The sequence below is a fragment of the Haliaeetus albicilla genome, chromosome 3 (genome assembly GCF_947461875.1).
Source record: "Haliaeetus albicilla chromosome 3, bHalAlb1.1, whole genome shotgun sequence".
Classification (NCBI taxonomy): Eukaryota; Metazoa; Chordata; class Aves; order Accipitriformes; family Accipitridae; genus Haliaeetus; species Haliaeetus albicilla.
This window is the reverse complement of record NC_091485.1, coordinates 51873051-51890273: the sequence shown is the minus strand read 5'-3', so window position 1 is coordinate 51890273 and position 17223 is coordinate 51873051. Positions and strand designations below refer to the sequence as shown.

Below are 17223 nucleotides of genomic sequence, written 5' to 3'. Positions count from 1 at the left end.
TACTTCAGTCATTTATGTATTCTGTTAACCATATCTTCTACACTAAGTGCTTAACTTACTTACACTCCACACTTTCACGTATCTACCTCAAATTTCACAATTTTGAAAATGCTAGCCTGAATACTGACAGGTTTGGTTGTGACAGGGTCACTGCTGACCGTACTGCCAAGCGGTCTGCCACACCGCTGCGGGCCCTCAGGTTTCCATCCTGGCCCTCGCTGGTATCTCAGACTCCCGTTGGAAGGTCTGTGGACCAGAGGGGCTTTGCCAAATATCTCCACAGGTGGGCTGCTGAGCGCTTACCCAACAGGCATTTCAGAGTCCCAGGCAAGGATCTTGAAGACCCAAATGACTAATGCAAGACCAATAAGCCTGCTGCCTTTGGCCACATCACGGGACTTCCCCATTGTTTGCATAATGGTTAGATAAGCACTTAAATTTAGTCAGTCTAGTTATAATATTTCTAAAAATCACACAGTTTTTTTCTTTCTCGGGAGTAGATTTGTTCTTGATTGGTTGATGTAGTAGTACTACAGGCCTCTTTCTCTGACAAAGAGCTAGCAAACAGCAGATGAGTGACAAGACTCCTCACTTGAGTGAAAGCAAAGTGCAGGTGATCTCTCTAAATGCATACAGTTTGGCAGGAATTCCTTCAGAACCCCTGCAGTTGTATAGCATAAGGAGAGAACTCTCCCTGACCTTTCCATATTCCTGCTGCTGAAGATTAATGTGAAAAATCAGGGCTGCCCAATTTACTGCTCAGTAAGTGCAGCATGGGTTATGTTGTCATCGTTTTATTCAGGGTTGGAAGTGGCTGGAAATAAAAGAAGCAAGCAAAAATAAGGCCTATGATGGGACACTTCAACAGGGAGTGAAAGGCGTCATCCTGCAGTTTACATCTGTCCAGTCATGATTTGGATGGCCTACCTTAGATACTACAGAAATACTAGAGGAAAAAGGCTGTAACTAATTTTATGTTTTAACTTACTTACAGTTAGAACTGCTCTGGTCATGCTACGAAATGAAAGTTGATTTGTTTGTTTTTCAGATCAGCTAAACTGTTAATGAGTGCTGAAGAAAATATAGATGACATTATTGATGAAATCTGTAATGACAGCAGCTTTACCAAAACACCTCTGGTGAGTAGGAGTCTGGAGAAATGCAGAACAGATGAGGTTCAGCGATGGAAAGAAAAGCACCATAAACTAAAACTGTTTTAAAGCAAAAAATTAACTAAAACAAGCTGTAGGATGAACTTGGAAAATAAAGCAGGAAGGAAAATGCAACAGTCCTATAGTGAGGAACAGGAGAGTTACAAAGAGGTGGTCTTACCCAGGCAGTAACAGGCGATTAAAGGAAATGCTCAAGATAGAGCATAGCATCAGATACCACAGAATTACAGAATGGTTGAGGTTGGAAGAGACCTCTGGAGGTCATCTCATCCAACCACCTGCTCAAGCAGGGCTACCTAGAGCTGGTTGCCCAGGACTGTGTCCAGACAGCTTTTGAATATCTCCAAGGATGGAGATTCTACAGCCTAAGTAATCTGTTCCAGTGTCTGACCACCCTCACAAGAAATAAAGAAGTTTTTTCATATGTTTAACCGGAATTTCTTGTATTTCAATTTGTGGCCATTGCCTCTCCTCCTGTCAGTGGGCCTCACTGAGAAGAGTCTGGCTACATCTTCTTTGTTTTTCCCTGTCATGTATTTTTACACATTGATAAGATTTTCCTAACCCTTGTCTTCTCCAGGCTAAAGAATTCCAGCTCTCTACAAATACAGCCTCTACCTGTATGTCAGATGGTCTAAGTCCGTAATCACCATTATGTCCATGTCTCTTTTGTGCTGGGCACAGAACTCCAGACATGTCTGTGAGGCCACATCGGGAGTATTGTGTCCAGTTCTGGGCTCCCCAGTACACGAGAGAGGTGGAGCTACTGGAGAGCCTCCAGCAAAGGGCTGTGGAGATGATACAGAGACTGGGGTATCTTTCATATGAGGAGAGGCTGGGAGAGCTGGGACTATTCAGCCTGGAGAAGAGAAGGCTCCAGGGGTATCTTGTCAATGTGTGTAAATACCTGATGGGTGGAGTAAAGAAGGGGCCAGACTCTCTTCCATAGTACCTAGTGACAGGACGAGAGGCAATGGGCACAAACTGAAAGACATGAAATTCCATCTGTATACAAGAAAACACTTTTTTTACTGCGAGGGTGGTCAAACACTGGCACAGGCTGCCCAGAGAGGTTGTGGAGTCTCTGTGGAGATTTTCAAAACTGAACTAGACACAGTCCTGGGCAAGCTGCTGAAGCTGACCCTGCTTTGAGCAGGGGCGGTGGCCTAGGTGATCGCAAGAGGTCCCTTGCAATCAAAATGGTTCTGTGATTCTGTCTCACCAGTACTGAGTAGAGACCAAGGATCACCTCCCTTGACCTGCTGGCAACGTCCCTCCTAATGTAGCCCAGGATGCTGTTGGCCTTCTGTGCTGCAAGGGCACACTGCTGGCTCATGGTCAATTTATCACTGACTGAATTTCCCACGACCTTCTCTGCAAAGCTGCTTTCCAGCTGGTCAGCCCTCAGCGTGTTCTGGTGCATGAGGGTTATTCCTCCCCAGGGGCGGGAATTTGCATTTCCTCTTAGCTGAACTTCAAGAGATTCCTCTCAGCCCGTTTCTGCAGTCTGTTGAAGTCCCTCTGAATGGCAATGCAGTCATCTGGCATGCCAACCACTGCTCCCCATTTTGTATCATCTGCAAATTACTTCTGTTGTTTGACAGCAGGAGATGGTGATGAAGCTGCAAATTTGCATTGTTAAGACATTCAGAGTGACAGAAGGCCTTGAAAATAGATATTCATTTAGGTATCATCAGTGGAAAATTGTATTATTTATACTTCATAACCCCCTGTGCAGATGCTCTTATTTTCATGAGTGATGTTGGTTTTGCTTTGGTTGTCTTTGATTTCTTACAGAATGGCTAAGTCTGAACCAACAAAAAACACTTGTATACCACAATACGTATGTCTGAGTGAGAGAGAACTACATCAGTAAATTTCCATAATTTTATCATTTTATATTCCTAGGACTTCCCATTTAGGATCTAGAATTCAAGTATTCTAGAAGTCAAATAACATGGTTTATGTGCAGCAAATAACAAACTTTTCAAAGGCACTTTATCTTTTTGAATAACGTAGGTCCTTGATGTGTTTTCAGTAAAACAAAAGCTCAAAAAACCTGAGGGAGAAGGTTACTAAATTAAACTGTTTTTAAAAGCAAAATTATTAAAAAGCAGGCATGAAATTCTAAGTCTTGATTGTAAAGTCAAAGTGATCGTGTGGTGTTGAATTCCTTCATACAGAGCTGGGAACTCAGTATGGGAAGAGAAGCCTCGTTCCTCATTTAACTGTTACTTCAGCAGCTCTTGTCTCAGAGTGTCACAGAAAGATAAGCAATACAATTCCCAAATTCTTAGTCCCCTTCTGTGACTGAGATTTTCTGGCTCCTGCTTATTAAGTAAAACAGAATATTGTTACCTTGCTGTAATGCTGCCTTTTATTCTTTGATTGCTTTTTAAATAGAAATTGAAGTCTAACTCTGCAAGTCTCAGACCTGAAAGCAATAGTGCTGTTGTACAGGCTCATAGGAAAAGGTAAGTAAAAAATGTTTATGTTGAACACAGCTTGATTATAGCTTGTTGTCAGTCTAATAATATTGCTACTGTTCAATCTGTGTTGACATTAACTAAGAAAGAAACTGAGTACTCAGAGAAGTATTGTTTTTGAAGAAAAAGATAAACAGAAAGATGATTTTGAAGAATTACTAATGTGCTTTCATGTGTCAAAATTATTTGTTATAAATTTATTAATTGTTTAAGCTATTGAACAACAGCTTCCTTTGACTTGTGGACATATACATTTATCAAATGCTGCAATATATAGTCCCATATGTATTTGGTATAGAGAGTGGTTGTTGTAGAGTTTTTCTTTGAACACCTTGGTAATGGAAATTTTAAAATTCTGTAGTTTGTAAGCATTTGGATGCTTTGCCTATATTTAATAAATATTATTTTAGAAATACCATACTGTTAAACTAGGAGAAGCATTGTACTACTTTCTCAAAAATGTTTCGCTATAATTTAATATTTTTTAATGAAATCTATATAGATGCTGTCCAGTGTACCTGGGTGGAAGCTCTTCACCATATGGCATAGGAACGAATATTTCAAAAAGGTAGGAAATGTGAAAAAAAAATTCTACTTGTTTTATCATTATTTTTATTCACAACTGTGTTTCTGTGGCGGTACAGTGTTCTGCATTTGAACTGGACAGGACAGCCCTATATTCATCTCAACATATGTCTGCCTGAAACTGCAGTTGAAGTCAGCTGGTCCCTTCCAGTCCTTTGGTATTGACCACTAGATCTTTTGTTCATTTGAGGAGTTGAAAGATGTGTGCAAATGAGACACGAGACTCCAAAAATCAGTAACAGGTAGTTAAGAAAATTGCTGCTGTAGAGTATTGTTATTTTTCCCTGCCTCTCTTCATCTTTCTGTGTGATGCTGAGTATGTGACTTAAATCAGCGGACTGGTTTAAATCATCCCAGAGCCTGAAATGAAAATAGTCAGAGTGCTTTGCAACTGCAGCTGAACTTAGTAGGAGAGGTACTTTAAAGATTTATCCCTAGTATCCTGTAGAATGTTATTGCTTTTCCTTGTGGGATTTTTTGTAGTAATTATGCGTTTGATGCATATTTGGATGCTGGTCAGGTGCCATACCAGTGAGGAAGACTAAAGAGAATATATCAAGAGAATATCAGTTTATTTCATGTGTTCTGTGAGGTTAGGAACCTGTAAAAATAATACCTGATCACATAAGTTAAAACACATACCATGATGAATGTGCCAGAGATGTCAAAAAATTAAGATTAGAGGGTAACCTTGCTTCTAGTATTTCTGAGTGAGCACTGTACTTTAAAACAGTTATGATCTGGATAGCCTCTCTGATTGTAATAAGCTCTTGGAGCTTTCTGTTCTTTTTTGGCCAGAACGTGTGATCAACTACGTTGTACTGCTTGCGACTTCCGTGTGTCACTTTTCAATGACTACATCTGGGATCAGTCCTGTGATTATCTTTTTTTCAGGTATGTCTGAGGTGGATTTGGTATTAGTATTGTGTTGTTGTGCTTTGGGGCTTGATATGAATGGAAAAGATGAAAAGTCCTGAGCACTCCTGTGTTACTTAAAAAGGAGCATGTGTGCAACCTGTTCAGGGATTGGGTGGGAAAGTCTGCAGGGAGAGGGATGCAACATCTCCCATAATCGTGCCTTTCCATTTCTTCCCCCGTCACTCTACCTCTGTGCTTTTTAGAAAGAATTCAAGTTTCATGGATCAAAAGGCAACTTTACTGCTGAAATGAGCAGACAATCTGTGTGATGGGTTGACCTCTGGTGTGCCATTGCGGGATGCCTACAAAATGAATGCAGATTTTTCAGCATGTACTTCTCACCGTACCTTCAGTCATACAAACTGTGATTGTTTCAAATCAGATTTTGGTTTTTTACCCAGTACTGTAGTAGGCATGCTCCTAATACAGACATCAAATTGGAATGCCTCAGGTTTTAGTAGTCTCTGTATGTGCCCGTTAACTGTTGGAGGTAGTGGAATTGTTCAGAGTATGTGCTTGGCCACTAGGGGCTGGACAGCTGGAGATGAACAGTAGTGGGTACATCATCTCCTTTTCCATTATTTTTCCTGTATTACATGTTAGGTTTTTCCTGTATTTTCCTTCCAGTTTCAAAATTTGTATTTCTCTTTGAATGCAAATCTTATTTTCCCATTACTTAAAGCAGCATTAAAAATATAGTGCTGCACTAGTCTCCTGAGATGAGTTTGGTAACTGGAAAGGTTAAATAAAAATATGATCCTTTTATTTACTCAAAGTCAAAATTATTCTGCTTCTGAGTTCTTGAAATTAATATTAAAAAAAAAAAGAAATGAAAGGCATTAGTATCAGATAGTTGTAACATTGATTAAAATCTGTAATCTTTAGCAAGATATTTAGCTATTTATTTTGACCAATCTGAAGTTTAAAAAAACAAAGTTGAAGATTAAACATTTGCCTTCCATGAACAGGTGTCTGACCTCTTTTTCTAAAAAGTCTTCCTTTGATGTTTGTTTTGGGTTTTCTTTATTTAGCTGGACTTGTTAATGTTGTTTCTGAGCAACTGAGTGGTCAGTAATTGATGGCCAGGAGGAGGTCATGAGAGCAGGGATAGTTAAAATGCTAAATCTGTTGTGCTTGATGCTTGCATAGGAATTACTTGTGGTTTGATGTACGTTCTTCCCTCTTAAGGCCATTTCATTTCAGTCACTTTAACAACCATCCTGAATAACAGTTTCTGATGAAAATTTTATCTGTTGTTGTACCCATTCTGCATAGGGGTTTTTACAGTAAGTTTGATAAGATAAATACATTTTTGGATAATTTCTTAACACGACAATTAACTCTATCTAGTTTTCTTCCCAACTCTTTCTCTGGAGCTCACACAGGGTCTCTAAACCCGACTGAGGACATTGTTTACAAAAATTTCAATCTCCAGTTGATCTGAGAATACAGCAAGTACACACTGAGACTGCTCTCAGGAAAGGATTATGTTCAAAACAGAATTTAAACACATCCCTAAATTCATTCATGACAATGGTACTCAGAAATGTTCTGAAGAGCTTTTCTGAATTGAAATGGCCTTAGGAATCTTTTTTCTTTAAAAAAAAAAATGCATGATCCTAAACTGAACTCACTTGATTGGCAGGAATAACATGCCTGAGCTCAGTAAACTAAGAGCAAAGATGATAAAGAAGAAAGGAGCACGAGCGTATGCTTGTCAGTGCAGCTGGAGATCCATTGATGAATTAACTGACCTCCAAACAGACCAGCAGCTTCGGTGGGTTTGTGGTAAACATGCAGAATGAAGTCCTTTTGTGCGTGGTACCTACTTGTGTGGAAACAGGTCATAAACTCAATTTGTGTCCCCCACAGTTTTCTGAGAACAGATGGAAACCTGAATACTTATATCTAGAAATAGATTATAACACCCAGACTTCAACCTGAAAACTTTTTTTCAATTTATCTGTCTTGCTAGTAATGTTGGGAGTTGAATTATTAGAAGAAACAATCAGTTTGGAGGCTTTCTAGATGCTAAATGAGGTTAAAGCTTATACTCAGTAGTGTTAAGAAAGGAAGAGGAAATTGACAGATTTAGGCATGGGGCAAAGCACCTTGAGACTGTTCCTCATATCTAGCAGAGCGCCTTATTTCCCATGTTTGCAGAATCTTGGACTCAAAATGGTGGGTTGGGATGCAGCCATGACACACAAGCATATGAATTTCTGCACAGAAATTAATACTGCTGTTCTGCTTTGCTCATAGCTGTTAATGAGCAAGTGGTTGTAGATCTCTTAAAAAATTACTGCAAGATCAGCTCTCACCTCGAAGGTTTCAGCACACCCCAAAACTTTACTTTCTTTTAGCCACCAGTAGCCAAAAACTGCAGGTGCTGGAAATTTCCATCCAGTTCCTACTGCTTTCTTCAAAGCACTTTCTGCTGACTAAAGACTTTTACCACAGTGAATTTCTTGGACTTCCCTTCAGCCTTCACTGCAAGAGGCGAACAAGTTATTGTGCAATTATTAAATACGGTGCAATTTTAAAGAGATTCTGAAGAGTGTATAACTCTTTATCAATATTTTCAAGGGAAAAAAGGCTTAGGCTTTTGAGTGAGAAAATATATATCCCCACTGACATTCAAATTTGGATTTTTTTCAGTTTCACTTAGCTCTCACTTCAGCTTCACTTCAAAATACTATGTATTCAGAAAGTGTAACTGTCCTGTTTCAACACACTCCCTTCCCCCAGTAACATCATAAAACTACCTCCAGTATCATGTTACTTGGTGAATTGTCTTGATTACAGTTAATGTCACTATAGTTTATGAGCTCTTTCTTTTCATTCTGTATAAATAACACAGGAGATGGATATGGGTTTTGGGTGGGCAGAGAGGAAAGAAAGGATTACCAGTCCTGGCAATTACTAAATTGAAAAGTGTCTCAAAATGGGAAGTCTGTCAGTATTTTTGCTACGCACTATGTGATACTGTACAGATAAATGCAAAATTACTTTTGTGCAATTCTAGCTATACAAAGCCATTTCTTTTTTTGTGAAGTTTTGCTCATGGCCCTAATCTGTACATTTGTTCTTTTTCTGAGCTTTTCCAAAACAATTGCATGATCTTTCTTATAGAGGTCATCTCTTGAACCTGTTGCTTTGTCTGTACCCCTCTGAAAGAGCAGATCTCAGTAGTGACCAGAGGCACAATGTACTCTGCATCCTACTCACCTTCCCCCTCCATGAGTGTTTTTTTAGAACCTGCAGAGGACCAGCAGTGTGCCTGGGAGGCGGGGCAGTGCTTTACATACACAGTGCTTCGGTGCTCTAGAGTGCATGTTCCAGTGCCACATGCGGCCTTGCTAGTAGGTTCAGAGGTGAGTTGGCTTTGGAGAGGTACTACTTGGCATAATGGTATAGACATATTTAAGGTCATGTATTGTTTTCAATGCAATTGGTGTTTCAGGCTGAAGTTTCAACTGCTAGAGTCTAAAACTGCAGGTTCAGGAGACAGAGAGACCCAGAGACCAGCTGATTAATACTCAGTCAGCTACTGGAAGAGGTCTGCTTGTCTTTCTGTCCTTTGTGAAGAGATAGCCCCTGTGTGGACTGTAAGCAGTGTTCCTGGGTTTTCTTCAGGTGGGCCTGAGCGATTTCCAGTCCCAGAGAAAATCAGTGCTAATGGTAAGAGAAGAACCCAGCAGTAGTATGTAATTTATTAACAAGCTCTAGAGAAGAAGAAACCTACTTTTCATTCTTCTTGAAGAAGAATGCATTTCAAAAAGTGCTGAGTTGCCTTAGCTTGCCTGTTCCAAGGCCATTTGAAACTGATGACCAAGTAGCCCCGCAGGATGCTCTTTTGGCCTGCATTTGCACTGGAACTTGTGCCACAATGTAGGGAAAAAGTTGGGCTTGCAACTTGTGAGCAGGAAATGGGGAAATCCTAACACCCATCTCAGTTCATGAGTCTTACATGACTTGGAAAAGGAGCGTGTCTCCTGTACCCCGTTTTAAACAAACTAATAGAAATAGTCACCCTCTCTGGAACAGTTTGCACTACCAAGTGTGTGGAGCAAATCATGCAGAAACAAAAGTTCAAGACATCCGTTCTAGTGATTTTTACGACAAAAATACAGCCTGCAGCACTTCAAAAGCGGAGGCTAGGAAGGAATTGAGACAAAAGGACTAAGAGTGTAGGAGAAGTAAAAAGGATTAGCGCCAATATCTGTTGACAACATTAGTCAGCATTTCTCCGAGGTCACCTCATCCCTCAGTCTTCTGTTAGCCTGGAGAGTTGTAGAAAGAGAGTTCTTCTGGGTGGAGATTGTTGTCAGGTGATTGTATCACTAACGCCACTAAGACTGCACTCCAAGCACTGAAAATGTTAGGAGATAATCTTTATTAGTAAATGTGTGTGAAAACCTGAGCATTCCCCTGAAATCATCATGCTTATTCAAGTATAGTTACTTGTTTCTAGCCTTGGTCAGAATGGTGGGATATGACAGCTCTTTGTCCAAGTGAAGTTTTAAACAGGTGCAGAAATAGTGCTTATTGTATTGGTTTTCATTACAGAATTTAGCATATTTCTAGATCTGATAATAGTTACTATGTCATTAAATATAATTATTTTGTTGGAAAAAGGAGTGGTATTAAGTATTTGATTTCCCTTCCTTTACTTTCTTCAGTTACATGTTACAAACCACTCCAAAGTCCTCAATGAAAAGAATGTAAAGAAAGGTAAAATTAGAGCTTGAATGTTCATTTGAGGAAGGTATTGTAAGATTGCACAAGGTTTTCAAGATGTAGCCCAGACCCTAAGTGATATTTCCGTGTCAGTTATCTGAGATAGCAGGGACTATGTAAAGAATTTTGTTTAAGAATGCCATTCAGCTGTTGTCAAACGGAAGTACTGGAGAACAGTTTTGCTATGTATAAATGTGACCATTGTTTTCCTCCATTTTTTTTCTTTGGAAGTAATAATACCATTTCTGTTTGTGAAACGGGCAAGGTGAAAACTTGAGACTTTCATTTTGTTTGGGTGATATGCTTGGAAATTTTTTATTCTGCAGCAGATCCCTCAACAAAACAAAACCAATGAAGGATGACAAAATGAGAATCCACACAAAAGCATTCACTTGGAAATGTAGTCAGTGGTTTAGTGTCATACCAACTTTTCTAAATCTGTGTTCCTGCAGTACTTCTGGATAGGAATCCAATTCAGATGTATATAGTGCATTCTTATAGCTTTTCTTTATCAAATTTTAATGTGCTGTTCTGACCATATCTCACTTGTTTTACCTGCAAACTATGGAGGGTGTCCAACCCAGTTGCTGAGTATAGCTCAGTAGAGTAATTATTAAGGATCTTGCCCTGCCATAAAATTTAACTTACAGCATCACACATTGCAAGCTCTGCACTGTATAAAATTGAACAAAGATATTTTTTTTCTGAGCACCCATTTCAGTTTTGTACTGAAGGTATTCTGCAAATGCTAGGCACTGGAAGCTGCCACTTGCTGAAAGACTGCTCACTTCTCTTGTTTCCTGACATGGGAGTCTTTGGGACATGTAACCAGCACATGTGGTAGTCAAACAATAGGAGAGGGACTGTGCTGGGAGCTGCGTAGGCAAATTTTTCTTCCTGCCAGGCTCTTTTTGTACAAGACCTGACCAGTTTTGTCTGCTGTGTGACATCTGATAACCGCAGACAGGCCACCCTGTAGGGGGTGGAGTAAAGGAGCATCAGGTGCTGCTCATTTGCAAGGCCCACATATGATTCCTGGGATGTGGCATATGTGCTTCAAGGAATGCATTTTTCAAATGTTGATACTTCAATAAAATGAAAAGTTGGAACAAATCTGAATTGTGTGTTGTGTAAATGCTATTGTGTTGTTCCAAAGAGAAGCCTTATAAATGTTATGTAGGACCATGTTTTCTCTGTCAGAAGGGTTATGAAATGCCCTTAGTACAAAAACACTGTCCAGCTCATAAGAAACCATAAGTCCTGTTGTGTGTGTTTTCTCACATCGATGGGGATGCAGCAAATACCTGAAAATTAAATGAGCTTTAACATTCTTTACCAGATAACATGAGGAGAGCACATTAAATTATAGAGAGCTCGTAAAGGTGGCTGCATTTACCACATTTCTTGGATGTTTACCTAGGATAAAAGGTGGAGCCAGCTGCTGTGGAAGGGGGCATATAGCTAACTTCTTGCAGAGTAGGATGCTGGTACCTTTGTGTATCAGTCAAGGCAGGTTTTCACTAGCATCACACTGGTCACTTAAAAGAGGGAGATCAATCAAGGAATCACAGCATTTGCTGTCCCCTGGATCTCGCTGTAGAAAACCATTCTTAGTACCAGGAAGAAGTTGCTCTACATATGGGAGTTGGAACAAATGGTGTTTCTCCATCATGGAGAAATGCTGCATGGCATACGTTAGAGTAACAGACATAAATATTTCCTATACTCCATTCTGAATTTGGACTCTAGGCGTTGGTGCTGTTCAGGCAATAATTACTTCCCAGACTTAGTGGGCAGTGTGGACTCTGTGAGAACACACAGAAAACACCCGCTGCCTCAGGAGTACTCCTGACTTACCTTATTTACTACTTGCAGTGTCACAGTGCACCGTTAGAAGGTAGTGACCATGTACGTTTAATTCATATTGACAACTTTTCTGTTGGGTTAGATGTGCTTTAAAAGTATGCAATTTGGGGTAAAATGGGATTATACAATCTAGTCTGTAGAGGGCAGAGCAACACCGCTGAGTGTTAAAGTTCAGCTTCTGCTTCACTAATACAAGCTCATACTTCTTTTTTTTCTAGAATAATGAAGATTTACATTCAACCAACCGAGGCTGCTTGCATTTGTCTCCTACTAGTGTGATTATAAGTGGGGTAGCCAGATCTGAGGCAACTCCACTTTATTTTTGTGTGACTTCATCCAAATGGTCCTGAAGTGGTCCTTGACCAGTACTAAAGCAGATGATTAACTTTTTTAGCTCTCAGCTAAAGAAGCATAAAAAAACCCCTGTGTCTCTGTGTGTGTATGTAGGTATATGTATGTATATGTTTATCCTCTAATAACATCAGTAGAAAAACTAAATTGCCTCAGGATTTACCTTTCACCCTGCCCAAATTAATTTTCCCTGAAAAGGTTGTTAAGTAATTTTGGCAAGTAGAGGTTGTGTACATTAGGATCTTCTAATGTTCAATACAAAAATTATATGGCACATCACCCAAGGTATGAAAAGATGGCAGATCTTTAAAAGGAAATAGTAAAAGGCCAAGATTTAGAAATACCAAAAAATTGTTTCTGTCTATGTAGGAAAGCAATGTAGACCAGAGATGCTGCAGAGCAAGCAGTCTGAGAAATGGCAGTGAGAACCGTCTGAAGACCTGCATCCAGCAGTTCATCGGCCATGAGCCATGGCTAAGGTTTTGGTGAAGTCTCACTCTCTGAACTCTCTTCTGGTTCTTTGGGAATCCAGTAAGTGGGAATGCGCAAAGCAGATTTATAGTGGATGGAAGTAAACATGATCTCCGATAACCGGTGAAGTTGTGTCTATTTCTATAGAAGCGATAAGGTGCTTTTAACTAGAAGCACAAACACATCTAAACCATGAAACTAGAGTTTGCTTATTTTACTGGTAAAAGAGGGAGTATCATCTAAATTTAGCCTAGTTACACCGTAGGTGAGTGATCTCTGTAACACTTCATTTTTATTTACTTACTTCCTTCTAATAGGAGAAATAGTTGAACACAAAGTTTAGTAGAGAAAATAGGAACAAGCAAGGCTGAGTAGCACAGTGTGAGAGGTTGCCTATTAGAAAAGTTTCATGAAAACATTTTTTCAGGCAAGAAATAAGCCATTGGTTTTTGTTTGCTTCTAAACTAGAGAAGACACACCTAAGTGAAAGAAACAAAAATAGCATGCTGCAGGGACAAGTTGAAATGCCCACAATTTGCCAAAAGCAAGGACAAAACTTCATGTGGCAGGTGTCCTTTCTAGGAGTCTTTTAGAATTGCAATTCCAGGGGCTGGTCCAGAAGGTGGGGGTAAATCCACCCCCCCATACACTGCCCTTCCGTCACTTCCATCTTAGGAACCTGAGCTGCATAGGGAAGCGAAGTGCAGGAGTGTCTTCAACCTCAGAGAGTACCTGCTTGCTTCCAAATGAGGATGCAGTGGAACACGTGAGCTGAGTATGGTTCATTTGGGTTTGGGTTTTTTCCTCTAAAATTTGTGAGAAGGGTTTCCTGCAGTATTTTGAAACTTGTTTCCTGGTGATAGGTTTTAGATACAAGAGCTAAGATGATAATCAGACGTTATATTTAGATATTATAGCCAGATATTATATTTAGTTATAAGAGCTAAGATATTCAGGACTGCTAAAATCATCTTAGCCAGTGGTTTATAGCTGTTATTCAAATACAAGCAAATGATCTTGAAGCTTTTCATGACAGTTTAGTGAAACTGAAACCCTCACAGCCTCAGAGCTTATGCTAAAGAATTGGGAGGCAAAGAGGAGGAAGACATTTTCATACTGGTCAAACAAACACACAGTATTCTAGCTCCAAGTACCTTAAATACATCTATTTAAAAATGTGGTTGTCTACAGAGGGGAAAAAAATGTTAACTAGCTTTTGAATGGTGGTAAGATATTTTATAAAGTATCCATAAAATTTTTCAGTCTCTTATTTAAAGGCAAGTAATATGGTCTTGCTCTAAGACAATGCAATGTATGTGATTGATAGTAATGAAATACAGTGAGCATACATCTTTCAGATGCATGCAAAGAAGTGCAAAGAAGCTTTGGGATAGTCAGCAATCTGACGGTGCTCGGAAGCCCACGTCCTGACTGCCCCGATGTAAACAGCATTCACAGGAAGGGGGAAGCAGCTACCAGAGACAGGAAGGTTGAATTTAGCATCAAACTCCTTATCTAGGGCAGAGTGGGCTGCTCAGGATGCAGATGAGAAAAAGTGTATAAATTGCTACAGCAGGCTGTGATAGCTGCCTGGCCGTAACACCCTTCCTGGGAAGACCATTCACATCGATGTAGTCAGGGTACAATCTTGCGCATGCAGATGGGTTTAGGAAGAGATTATATCCTGGGGCCAGTTATCCAAAAAACTGCTTACCATGGTGTATTACGGTCTCATTCATTCTCAGTTACTGTCACTTGCAGAAACAGATTGATCTGCATGCTAAAGTAAGAGGGTGTGTGTCTTTTAAAAATAAAAAGTTTATCATAGTAAGAATTATTATTAGTCTTACTAGCCCTAAAGAAATATAAGCCCTTCCTGAATCCTAATACACACTGCAATATCTGGTTCAATTTTTAGACTACAGGTTTTATATCAGAGCTGGCACAGCTCTGGTTCCAGCGCTTTAGGGATAAAAGCTGTTGCAGCATTGTTTTACTGCTTTGAATCAGTGAGGCATCTTGTTTACAAGTGGAAGATAAACAGCTTCAAAACATTCTTTGCAGTGTAATCGGTTGCTCATTAACATATGATGCCAAGTTTCCTTTTGATTTCTGTGTATATCTTGGGAAATCCATCCGCCCTGAGCCAACAGCGCAGCAGGGCACCATTCAATCAATACATGCTCCTCAGTGGCTGAAATGAAGAGTTAACACAAAATTGTAGCATCCTCTGCACTGATTTTTCTATGAATGATGACTCTTATTTCTCCCCTCTTCCCCAAAGTATACTGCAAAATTATTTCAGATTTTCTCAAAACTTTATTCAAGCTAAGATTGAGAGCTGGAAACACTTTAAAGCAGTCTTTTAGTTGCATCTTCCCACATATGTCTGAAACACCACTTTTCTTTTCTTTTTTTCCATGCTAGACATATATTTAGTTCAATTCCAATGAGGAGGGCTGGAAACAATTAAACTATGAAAAAGGAGAGTGGTACAAAAGAGTCTTACCCGTGTCCTGGAGAGCAATAAAATATATCTGTCCTGGGTAATTGCAAAGAGAACATTCTGGATTTGAACTGCTAAAACAAGTTAAGCCAAGAAGATATTGGGGTCCATCTGTTCTGCAAACTGAATGTGGGTACTGCACATCACCGGTCTCCTGAGCACAGGAGGATACAGTGACGCAGCCGTCAGCAGTCTTAGCGCCCAGAGTATCCAGCCAGGTGCTTCACACCAGGGTTGCTAGTGTAAGCTAAAATCCTTAGTCACTCTGTTTTTGCAAAAGATTTTTTTTCCCCATGGTATATTGGAAATCCCTCCTAAAACCTGGAGAGCATTACTTCTTTATAAAGAATATGTTTGTAAAGTGGATAATTTCCAGATGTCAAATCGTTTCTCAGGCCTTGCAGTAACAATTCACTACTTGGGGTTCTCGGCCAGGGCTGGGCACGTGGTTACCTTGGGTATTTTCAGGATCCATGGTAAGGCAAATGGCACCTTTAAATAGGGGAAAAACAAACAGCCTAATAGGCACTTCACAGCAGAGAGCACCTCATCAGGTTTGTCCCAACACATTCTCACATCATTGTTCTATAGGGTAACAGGCCATAAAAGAACGAAGCAGCTACTTTCCTTTTCTGTCAGATGTTGCAAGTTACTCATATTTCCTGTTCTGCTATTTAAAGGACTAAGGGCAGAAAATGGGAGTTCATTAACTTGTCTGAAATGAAATATTTTCCTGTCTTTCTACAGCCACGGTCAAATGAATGACATAAACACAGGCCTGGAAGGCATCTCCGAGGAGCAGGTAGTGCCTTCTGCCCTGAGACAGGACTAGCCCTACTGGAAGCTCAGGCTGAACCCAGGTGCAAGTTGCCACCAGAAATCTGCCTCCCATCTGCAGGGGGCTGGATATAGTATATGTCAAAGAAAAAGAGACCGCGAGTTTCCATGCTGGCTGTCCAGCAAGTCCCAGGAGGGACAGGAGGAACACCCCTCTCTCCCTGCTGCCTGATGGTTTGGGCTGTATTTTAGCCAAGAACAGAAGTGCGTGGGAGAACGCGGGAGAATTTCAATAAGCTAACACCAGTGGCATTTAGGCACTTAGTGGTATTTTTGACAGTCTTCCCTTAACTGAGCACATTCACACTTGAACCACTTAAAAATAAAACAGTGCTTCCCACACTTTTTTTCATTCCTGTTGGCTGTTGTTTTCTTTACAGACTTGAAAGTATGCTTATTCATCCTTCAGAAAAAAATCTCATCTTGGTTTGGACAGCCTGGGAAAAGCTCAGGGCACGCTTGCAATGCAAACTTTGAGGAAGTAAATTTAGTTTCTCAATGAGTTTAACCAATTCAGCTGTCATGTCTGACAACCATCCTTATAAACTTCTGATGGAGAAAGAGCTTGCTGCTCTGGGATGTGCAGTCTAGTGTTGCGGGCCCTAATGTAGCTTTGAGTCCCAGGAGGTCACAGGCCACATCTAAGAGGCCCAAGAAGGGTAACTAAGAAAAGCAAGCCTGTTGTCAGCAGCCTTAAATTTGCTGTGCTGGAGACTGTACTGCTGGGGGAAAAAAAATGTAAGGGTTTGCAGATTGAAAGAAAGGTCTGAGAGCAAGGCCACAAGCTGGGCAGCAGCAGCTGTTGTGTTTTTTCAAAATACAGAGGCAAATTCTTCCTGAAATGCAAAGACGTTTGCAGGAAAATCTTTTCACTCTAATATATTCTGACTCAGCACCAGTACGTAAACTATAGACCATGAACATACTTGTGTACAAACATCCTCATGTGAGCTGCTGCCATCCGGGTAGGTGTGGGTGAGCACTGAGGAGCCTGCTCACTGGAAAAGCACACCTGAGGAGCTCCCCTTGCTCTGCTCATTATACTCTAGGAAGTTTTGATGTATGGCACCAACCCATCCTGCCAACTACTGGGCTCCCGTTTTTTTCTTTCATGCACCTTAAATGCAAGGAAAGGGGCTCCCAGCAGGCCTCCTCGGTGGTTGCTGCCAAAAGAGTAGCAATGGCTTTGAAAGGGGAAGGACATGGAGGATGCTGCCAGGGAGATGAAAGCCTTTCCACACCTCCTCCTCCCCTAAATTCCACACAGGTAGCAGGGATTTCGGGCTCTACC

General features: G+C 40.4%; 1 protein-coding gene across 5 annotated transcripts in view; it reads left to right on the top strand.

The window, feature by feature from the left end:
* CFAP418 (cilia and flagella associated protein 418) overlaps positions 1-16262 on the top strand; it is a 16998-nt gene extending 736 nt beyond the window's left edge. Inside the window, exons 2-8 of one of the 5 annotated variants that reach the window (XR_011324084.1) lie at positions 1049-1139; positions 3576-3646; positions 4161-4226; positions 5042-5137; positions 6807-8535; positions 12488-12649; positions 15843-16262. Coding sequence is in view for 2 of the 5 variants with exons in the window: in XM_069779720.1 (XP_069635821.1) it covers positions 1049-1139; positions 3576-3646; positions 4161-4226; positions 5042-5137; positions 6807-6938; positions 11986-12046 (517 nt within the window). In the remaining 3 variants the exon portion in view is untranslated. The other 4 variants (XR_011324082.1, XR_011324083.1, XM_069779720.1 and 1 more) reach the window with 4 other exon arrangements.
* The last annotated feature ends 961 nt before the right edge of the window (positions 16263-17223 follow it).